The 9,216-nt window shown below is 57.3% G+C and overlaps 2 protein-coding genes across 2 annotated transcripts; one reads left to right on the top strand and one right to left on the bottom strand.

Annotated features, from left to right (window-relative positions):
• Window positions 1-1,012: 1,012 nt before the first annotated feature.
• Window positions 1,013-6,918, top strand: Pcbp4 (poly(rC) binding protein 4). The gene is made up of 12 exons (XM_013028212.1): window positions 1,013-1,156; window positions 1,662-1,685; window positions 1,776-1,808; window positions 1,994-2,110; window positions 2,518-2,649; window positions 3,399-3,527; window positions 3,736-3,810; window positions 4,224-4,268; window positions 4,370-4,433; window positions 4,820-4,872; window positions 4,989-5,158; window positions 6,207-6,918. The coding sequence occupies exons 1-12, from the start codon at window positions 1,076-1,078 to the stop codon at window positions 6,490-6,492; spliced, it is 1,209 nt and encodes a 402-aa protein (XP_012883666.1). The 5' UTR covers window positions 1,013-1,075; the 3' UTR covers window positions 6,493-6,918.
• Window positions 6,919-8,041: 1,123 nt separating this feature from the next.
• On the bottom strand, window positions 8,042-9,151 carry Gpr62 (G protein-coupled receptor 62). The gene has a single exon (XM_013028046.1). The coding sequence runs from the start codon at window positions 9,149-9,151 to the stop codon at window positions 8,042-8,044; it is 1,110 nt and encodes a 369-aa protein (XP_012883500.1).
• Between the last annotated feature and the right edge of the window lie 65 nt (window positions 9,152-9,216).

Consider the following 9,216-nt stretch of genomic DNA (forward strand, 5'->3'; position numbering starts at 1 on the left):
GTGTTGGGGTGGAGGGAACCAACACTGGGTAGATTCTTGACCTTTCCCCCATGTTGAACCCCGAGTCCAGTATTGAATGCTGGCTGGTTACAGGGAGCCTCTTCTGGAGATTGTCAAGCTTTTACCAGGCAGCAGGTGAAAGAAAGATCCTCCCCCCCCGCCCACTCCTTTGCCAGTCCTGGGGCTTGAACTCAGGGCCTGGGTACTGCCCCTGAGCTGCTTTTGCTCAAGGCTAGCACTCTGCCCCTTTGTAGCCACAGTGCCACTTCTGGCCTTCTGGTGACTCACTGGAGATAAGCGTCTTAAGAACTGTCCTGCCCTGGGCTGGCTTTGATCCGATGATCCTCAGATCTCAGCCTCCTGAGTAGCTAGGATGACAAGCGAGAGCCACCAGTGCCTAGCTTCTACCTTCTTCTTGTGCTGGGGTTCAAACCTAGGGCTTTGCATATACTAGGAAAGTATGGTACCACCGAACTGAGCTATATCCCCAGTCTTTCTAGATACATAGATATCTGTGATGAAGAAGGAATGGTAATTCAGAATGGCTGAGTACTTGTGTATATGTGTGTGTGTGTGTGTGTGTGTGTGTGTGTGCACACTACATGCATGTGTGCTGGTCCTGAAGCTCGAACTCAGGGCCGGGGTACTGTCCTTTAGCTTTTTCCCATTCAAAGCTGGTGTTGAACCACTTGAGCCACAGCTCCACTTGGATGGTTAATTGGACAGAAGAGTCTTACTGACTTTACTACCTGGGGCTGTCTTTGAACCGGCGATCCTCAGATCTCAGCCTCCTGAGTAGCTAGGATGACAGGCGTGAGCCTCCGGTGCCTGATTTCAATGTGTCTCATTTTAATTCGCATAACTTTTTTTGGGGGGAATGGGGTAGGATTTTGGTAATTACCGATGGGGATAACTTGGGGTCGGCATAGGTTCCAGGACCTGGGGATGATCCCAGCTAAGGAGACGTGTGCTAATACACTGGGTGTGTTTTCTCCTGTCCCTTGCCAGAGTCACAGAGCAGGTCACAGCGTGGACACACTCCTAGGCCACTGCGGCCCCAGCCCCGCCCGACACGATGAGTGGCTCAGATGCGGGGCTGGAGGAGGAGCCGGAGCTCAGCATCACCCTCACGCTGAGGATGTTGATGCATGGCAAGGTGAGGGGGCGTGGTCAGGTAGAGTAGTGGGCGTGGCGTGGCATGGTGAGGGGCGTGGTTAGGCAGAGCGGTGGGCGTGGCCTGGCATGGTGAGTGACCTGATATGTATGAGGGGACGTGACGGGCAGAGTAGTGGGCGTGGCCTGGCATGGTGAGGGGTGTGGTTAGGCAGAGCAGTGGGCGTGGCCTGGCCTGGTGAGTGGCCCAGTATGTATGAGGGGGCGTGATGGGCCATGGTGGCGTGGTTGGGTAGAGTGGTGGGCGTGGTCTGGCATGGTGAAGGGGCGTGGTTGGGCAGAGCGGTAGGCGTGGCCTGGCATGATGAGTGGTCTGGCATGTATGAGGGGGCGTGGTCTGGCAGGTGCATGGGCGGGGCCTCAGTGACAGGCCAAGGCTCAGGCTTCCTACAAGAGTCCCTGCCTGAGTGAAGGGAAGGGGCTGGGCCCCAGGCTCTGGTCCCCAGGCTCTGGTCCCCATCCGACTCCACCCTTGGTCTTGTTTGCAGGAAGTGGGCAGCATCATTGGGAAGGTAAGGTGCTTGTGGGTGAAGCCAGGGTTCAGAGGTGATTAGCCATGGAAGCTAAAAGAGCCCGTTGTTTGTTTCGTATCCATCCCACAGAAGGGAGAGACTGTGAAACGAATCCGGGAGCAGGTGAGGCTGGGGCAGAGAGGGTGGGAAGGAAGGGAGCCCCAGGGTGTGTGGATGGGGGTGTGCAGAAGGAGCTCCCCACTACCGCATCACCTCCCTGGGCCAGTCGGGAAGGCCCGGTGGGCTTGCTGGCAATCGAGGTAGGGGAAGGCGGCCCTGCTGCCCTGCGGCTCATTCTCTATCCACAGAGCAGTGCCCGGATCACCATCTCCGAGGGGTCCTGCCCAGAACGCATCACCACCATCACCGGCTCCACAGCTGCTGTCTTCCACGCCGTCTCTATGATCGCGTTCAAGTTGGATGAGGTCCGTGGGCAGGCCGGGGCCTGAGGAAGCCTAAGGGGGGTTGTCTGGGAAGAATTCCAGCTGCATAGAATGGCTATGGGTAGGAGGGGCGGCCAACCCTGGCCAGTATGGCCCCCCCTCCTTTTTGTTTCTATTGGTTAGTCATGGGGCTTAAGCTCAGGACTTAGGTGCTGTCCTTGAGCTCTTTTTGCTCAAGGCTAGTGCTCTGCCACTTTGAGCCATAGCTCATTGGAGATCAGAGTCTCCTGGATGTTCATTACCCCGGGGCTGGCTTTGAACCATGATCCTCAGATCCCAAGTGTCCCGAGTAACCAGGATGGATGACAGGTGTGGCACTTGAGAAGAGAGTTAACGAAGAAGAAGCGTGCATAGCCAACCCCCCCCCTCGCCCCATCTTCCTGCCACAGGACCTTTGTGCGGCTCCTACAAATGGTAGCAATGTCTCTAGGCCTCCTGTGACCCTACGCCTTGTTATCCCTGCCAGCCAGTGTGGCTCACTGATCGGGAAGGCTGGCACTAAGATCAAAGAGATCCGGGAGGTGAGGAGCAGGGGCACTGCCTAGTGGTAAGAGGGGAAACTGGGCTTGTGGCTTTGAACCCCAGGGTGGAGCTCCGAGCCTGCCAGTCCTGCTGCTTTTAGACCATTAGAGTTGCCAGACGGAGTCACTTTGCTTTGGCCTTGGCCTTGTTTTTTTTTTTTTTTTTTTCTTCTCTCCCTCTCCTTCCCCACTGCCCCCCTGCCCCTCTGTCTTCTTCTTCTTCCTCTCTCTCTCTCTCTTTCTGTTTTTGATTGGTCATGGGTCTTGAACTCTGGACCTGAGTGCTGTCCCTCAGCTCAAGGCTAGCGCTCTACCACTTGAGCCACAGCGCCACTTCTGCTTTTCTGGTGGTTTATTGGAGATAAATGTCTCAAGGACTTTCCTGCCTGGGTTGGCTTTGAACCATGATCCTCAGATCTCAGTAGCTAGGATGACAGGCGTGAGCCATGGCCCTATCTATCTATCTATCTATCTCTTTATTTCCTACCTCCAATCTAGCTCTCTCCTTTCTCTTATATTTATCTTTCTGCTTCTCTGTATTTCCTTTCTCCTCTCTCTCTCTGCTTCTTTCCTCTCTCCCTCTCTTCCTTCCCTCTCCTCTTCTTTTCTCTCTCTCTTCCTGCCACTCTTACAGCCTTCGCCTGGCCTGAAACTCTCACTTCTGTCCAGCCTCCTCCCTAGTGCGGGGATCATAGGTGTGCACTACCATACTCGGCTGTAGCTGTTGATTTTTTTTTTTCTCTTCATAGACCACGGGAGCCCAGGTGCAGGTGGCAGGGGACCTGCTCCCGAATTCCACAGAGCGTGCTGTCACCGTGTCTGGGGTGCCGGACGCCATCATCCTGTGTGTGCGCCAGATCTGTGCTGTTATCCTGGAGGTGCTGCTCTGGGGAAGGGCAGAGGAGGGGGGAGAGGGGAGCCCCCTAGTCCTGTTGATGCCAGTGACATTGGGGTGGGGGTAGGGGAGTGTTGCAGGGGTGAACTCCAGGGCATGGGGGGGGGGCTTTAAGGCTATTGGGTTCTGTGTGTGTGTGTGTGTGTGTGTGTGTGGTAATAGAAGCTGAGTGAGTACTTTGTGTCTTTCAGTCCCCACCCAAAGGAGCCACCATCCCCTATCACCCCAGCCTCTCCCTAGGTTCTGTTCTCCTCTCTGCCAACCAGGTGAGGGAAATGACCCAAGGGGAGAGCAAGGAAGCATGATTGGAGGGGGCTAGCAGGAAGGATGGGGATGGTGGGGGGAGCCGGGCACCCGTGGCTCACGCCTAGCTACTCAGGAGGCTGAGATCTGAGGATCATGGTTCAAAGCCAGCCAGGGCAGGAAAAGTCCGTGAGACTCTTAACTCTAATGAACCACCAGAAAACCGGAAGTGGCGTTGTGGCTCAAGTGGTAGAGCGCTCGCCTTGAGCTGAAGAGCTCAGGGACAGCGCCCAGGCCCAGAGTTCAAGCCCCACGACCGACCAAAACAAAAATTAGGGGGTGAGGCCAGGCGTGACCTTGGCTGATGTGTCCCGACCTGCCACAGTGACCCCCCCCCAACCCCTCTTGGGCTTCTTCCCCGCCATTGTCCCTACAGGGCTTCTCTGTCCAGGGTCAATATGGAGCAGTGACCCCTGCTGAGGTGAGTCGACCCCTGCTCCACCAACCCAAGGCTTCTCTTCTTGAACTGCCTGACCTCTGACCTTTTCTACCGCTTGACCTCTGACCTCTGACCCCCCCCAGGTCACTAAGCTCCAGCAGCTCTCAGGCCACGCAGTCCCCTTCGCCTCACCCAGTGTGGTGCCAGGTGAGTTTACTTCCGGCAGGAGGCAGTGGGGCAGCCTACCTTCTTAGTCATTTTAGGTATGCCAGCCCTGGGGCTTGAACTCAAGGCCTTAGGGCTCTGTCCCTGAGCTTTTTAAAAAATTTTTCCCTCAAGGTTAGCACTCTACCCACTTGAGCCACAGCTCCACACTTCCGGCTTGTTTTTGTTGAGTTTTTGGTGGTTCATTGGAGAGAATCTTCTAAATAGGTTTTCCTGTCCCAGGCTGGCTTTGAACTGTGATCCTCAGATCTCAGCCTCCTGAGTAGCTGGGAAGATGGGCGTGGCTCTGGACAGCCCCCCCTTGAACAGACAGACCTAGACACCCCCCCCACCCCACCCACCTCATTCAAGTCTCTTCTCCACCTCAGGACTGGATCCTGGTGCACAGACCAGCTCCCAGGAATTCTTGGTTCCCAATGACGTGAGCATGGGAAGATGGGGTGGTAGGAAGGGTGGGTAGGGGGACCCAGGGTATTGGGGGTGGGGGGTGGGAAGGTGGGCCTTATATCCAAGTGTTGCACGCCGCCTTCCCTCCAGCTGATCGGCTGCGTGATCGGACGCCAAGGTAGCAAGATCAGCGAGATCAGGCAGATGTCAGGGGCGCATATCAAGATCGGGAACCAAGCAGAGGGTGCTGGGGAGCGACACGTGACCATCACCGGCTCCCCGGTCTCCATCGCCCTGGCCCAGTACCTCATCACTGCCTGGTGAGCACGGAGTGGCTGCAGGAGGGGAGGGCCCACCTCCTTTCTCTCTCGATTGGTCCTCTGCTTCCCCTAAGCCCCTCCTACTGTCCTGTGACATTCTACCCAGCTTCCTCCTCTGCGTCCATTGCTCATGTCCCCGCTGCCCATTGCTGCCTCTGTGTGTGTGTGTGTGTGTGTGTGTGTGTGTGCCAGCATACCAGTGCCAGTACTGAGGTTTGAATTCAGGGACTGGACACTGTCCCTTAGCTTTTTTAATTTTTTTAATTGGTGGTTCATTGGAGGTAAAGAGTCTCATGGATTTTCGTGCCTGGGCTGGCTTCAAACTGTGATCCTCAGATCTCAGCCTCCTGAGTAGCTGAGGATTATATAAGCATGATTCACTAGTACCTGGCCTAATCTCAGCTAGGATGACAGGTGTGAGCCACTGGCGCCTGGCTCTTTTTTTTTTTTCCTTCCTTCTTTCTTTCCTTCCTTCCTTCCTTCCTTCCTTCCTTCCTTCCTTCCTTCCTTCCTTCCTTCCCTATCTCCCTTCCCTCTCTCCTTCCCTCCCTTCCTCCCTCCCTCCCTCCCTCCTTCCTTCCTTTCTTCCTTCCTTCCTTTCTCTCTCTTTTTTTTTTGTCAGTCATGGGGCTTGAACTCTGGGCCTGGGCGCTGTCCCTCAGCTCTTTAGCTCAAGGCGAGCGCTCTACCACTTGAGCCACAGCACACTTCCTGTTTTCTGGTGGTTGGTTGGAGATCAGAGTCTCACAGACTTTCCTACCTGGGCTGGCTTTGAACCACCATCCTCCAATCTCAGCCTCCTGAGTAGCTAGGGTGACAGGCGTGAGCCACCAGCACCGGGCCCATTGCTGGCTCTTTTTCCTGATTTTTGTTCGTTTGTTTTCCCGAACCCGTTTCTTCCCCCCTACTGCTTGATTCACTTGTCTGGTCTCCCCTCCTCGCCCTTCCACCTCCCCGCCCCAACACAGCAGCACTAGGTCCTTGGTCTGGCTACGTCATCTCACCCTCACTTTCCCCCTCCTCTCCCCCTCTGTATTCCTCTCTCCAGTCTAGAGACGGCCAAGTCTACCTCTGGGGGTACACCGGGCTCAGCCCCCGCAGACCTGCCCACCCCCTTCTCACCGCCCTTGACAGCCCTGCCCACGGCTCCCCCAGGCTTACTGGGAACACCCTATATCTCCCTCTCCAACTTCATCGGCCTCAAACCCGTACCCTTCTTGGCTCTACCACCTGCTTCCCCGGGGCCACCGCCGGGCTTGGCGGCTTACACGGCCAAGATGGCAGCAGCCAATGGTAGCAAGAAAGCTGAGCGGCAGAAATTCTCCCCCTACTGAGGCCGGCTGAGGCACAGACGATGAAGGGGGGGGGTGGGGGACAGGCAGGACCCCCCACCTCACCCCCACCCACCTCCCCGCCGCCCTCCCCCTGCCCAGGCAAGAGCTGCCAATGTATCCTGCCTGCTCCCCAGGAAACTCCACTTTGGGGTGTGTGTGGGGTGGGGGCAGGGGAGGTCTACATGGGGGACATCCCAAGCGCCCCCCCCCCGAATGCCAGACGCATGGATGCATCCCCCCTACTTTTACCCCAGGCCCCCCCCGGGCTTTCTAGAGTTTGTCCTCTCAGAGAAAGGGAGTTGGTTTCCAGCCCAGGGTTTCTGGGCAGGAAGGTCACTTGGGAGACCCACCAACTCTCTTGGGCTATATAGATCAACAGCCTGAGTTGCCAGAGAGTCCTAGAGCTTCCGATCATCTTCGATCACTTTCCAAGCTAGGAGATCAACAGTCCCCCCCCCCGCCCCCGGGGGCTTCTGGTTCGGTTGCCCTGGTGGGGAATCAGGGAGGAAGAGGAGGGCTTGAGGGGGTGGGCTGAGGGGGAACAACCTTCTCTCTGCTCCCCTCCCGCTCCCCCTCCGCACCCCTGCATTTTCCGGCTGCTTTCACTGATAACCCTTTCGACTGGAAAAGGACTAGCTGGACTTTGTCAGGGATTTATACCCCCAAAGCAAGGGCTCTGTGTTGGAGTTTGGAGTTTGGGGGAGGGGAAGGGGGTGACATGGTCTGGGCAGGGGGTGGGGGTGGGGGACGAGGGCCCCGTTCTCAGCAGCACTCTCTGTACAGTTTTTTTCAATCCCTGTTTTTTGAATAAATATTCTCAGCAACCAGAAGACTGTGGACGGTGCTAATGTTGGGGTGGGAAACACGCGCGTGCATACACACACACACACACACACACGCAAAACCAACCACAAAAATCCTCCAGCTCCCTCTTAGGTTGCAGCCCCATCCCTAATGCCAGTTTAGGGGTGCCTCAAGACGCTTTGGGGAGGTATCTTATCCAACCTCTTGCTTCTAGTGTCAAAAGAGATCCAGTGGTGGTCTGAATGGGTTAGAAGCAGATGGCGCTTTCCCGTGGCTTTTCCTCAGCTTGTCTCTGCTGCTGGTTGTCAGGGAAGTCCTGCTGGAAGTCTGTCCTCTGGTGCCTCCTGGGTTGGCTGAACTTTAGGGCCTGGTGGTACCTTAGGGCTCTCTTAGTCATCCTGTCCCACTTTTTTTGTTCTCCCTGGGCCAGGGACTGTCTGTAAGTTTCCAACAGTTAACACAGGAGGAGCCTTTAGGGGAGATGAATAAAACAGGTCTCAGGAGAAAAAAAAAAAAAAATAAAGGAGGTTTTGTGTCCAAGGCTCCCAGCTAAGGTTAGGCCCAGCACGGAGTCCTGAGAAACTTCGGGATCACACCAGCCTTACAGTCCACTTTTACTACCTGCCTCAGAGCCAAAAGTTGAGGCAGGAGATTTTCAGAGGCCTGAGCTGGGGCAGGGGGTGGGGGGACGGGGCTGGGCCCTTGGGCATCATCTTTTATCCAGAGCAGAAGGAGCAAGAGGGTCTCAGGTGGTCTGTGGCATGCTGCTGCCAGGGCTCTGCCCTTCTGCCAGCTGGCCGGTGTGATCTGGTGCCTGGCAAGGGGCTAGAACAGGGCCCTTGGGGGTTCTCTGGAGGCGATGTAGGAGAGTCCCGGGGTGCCAGGCTTGCGACGCGCAGGATCTTGGCAGGGCCTGGCGGGTGAGGCGGCGCAGTGCTAGACGCACAGGGCGTTGGAGGAGCCCGTAGAGGAACGGGTGGATGGCGAAGGCGGAATAAGCCAGCCAGGTGACGGCTGTCTCGGCCTCTGCAGCCCTGGTGATGGGTGCCAGGCACGCAAAACCATAAGGCAACCAACAGGCTGCGAATTGGCCTATGGCTAGGCTGGGAGCCAGAGCCGCTTTCCCCCCGGGCAGGCGAGATCGGAGAGGTGGCAAGAAGGAGAGCCGGCTGTCCAAGGAGTCAGAGCGGAGCCGGGCACCCCCAGGCCTGGGTCCGGGAGGTCTCAGGGTGGCAGCGCGCCGAGCCACCAGGAAAATACTGCCATAGGCCCCCAGCAGCAAGAAAGCTGGCAATGCGAATGCCAGCAGTGCCCAGAGTGGCCGGAAGGGTCCAAGCCCCCCAGCCAACACTGAACACCGGGCTGGTGCAGGGGGCGGGCCGGGAGGGGGTCCCAGCAAAGACAGGACACCCAGGATCCCTGCTGAAGTCCACACGGTGGTGAGCACCAGCCCGGGCCGGGGCCGGATACCCGGATGCAATGGGTGTGCAATGAATCGGTAGCGTGCCAAGGCCAGGGCGGCCACACCCAGCGTGCATGCGGGGAGCAGAGCTGCAGAGAGGAAGCGCGCAGCCCGGCACCATGCAGGGCCCAGGGGCATCCGGCCCAGTCCAGACGGTGGTGCTGCCAGCAAGCCCAATGGCATGATGGATGCAGCGGCCAGGAGATCCACCACGCACAGGTGCACGAGATAGAGGCCATCTTGTAATCCTGGGGTACGCACCACCACGATCAGCAGGGCCCCGTTGCCCAGCAGTGCCCCCACCTCCACCAGCACGGCCAGAATGAACCCCATGGAACCCCCCTCGCTTCCCGCAGGGGTGATCCGCAGCAGCAGTACCGTGCCGTTGGCCATCAGAGCCAGCCGCTCAGTTGCTTGGTCCGAGATTGCAGAAAGCACGCACACATACAGAAAGCCGG

Source organism: Dipodomys ordii, unplaced genomic scaffold (genome assembly GCF_000151885.1).
Source record: "Dipodomys ordii isolate 6190 unplaced genomic scaffold, Dord_2.0 Scaffold107, whole genome shotgun sequence".
Lineage (NCBI taxonomy): Eukaryota > Metazoa > Chordata > Mammalia > Rodentia > Heteromyidae > Dipodomys > Dipodomys ordii.

What these genes read in the sequence shown, in the direction of transcription:
- Pcbp4 (XM_013028212.1), top strand. Translation starts at nt 1,076, where the DNA reads ATGAGTGGCTCAGATGCGGGGCTGGAGGAGGAGCCGGAGCTCAGCATC. An exon ending in GGATGTTGATGCATGGCAAG is followed by an intron (nt 1,157 to 1,661) that starts GTGAGGGGGCGT and finishes TCTTGTTTGCAG; the next exon opens with GAAGTGGGCAGCATCATTGG. An exon ending in TGGGCAGCATCATTGGGAAG is followed by an intron (nt 1,686 to 1,775) that starts GTAAGGTGCTTG and finishes TCCATCCCACAG; the next exon opens with AAGGGAGAGACTGTGAAACG.
- Gpr62 (XM_013028046.1), bottom strand. Translation starts at nt 9,151, where the DNA reads ATGGCCAACGGCACGGTACTGCTGCTGCGGATCACCCCTGCGGGAAGC.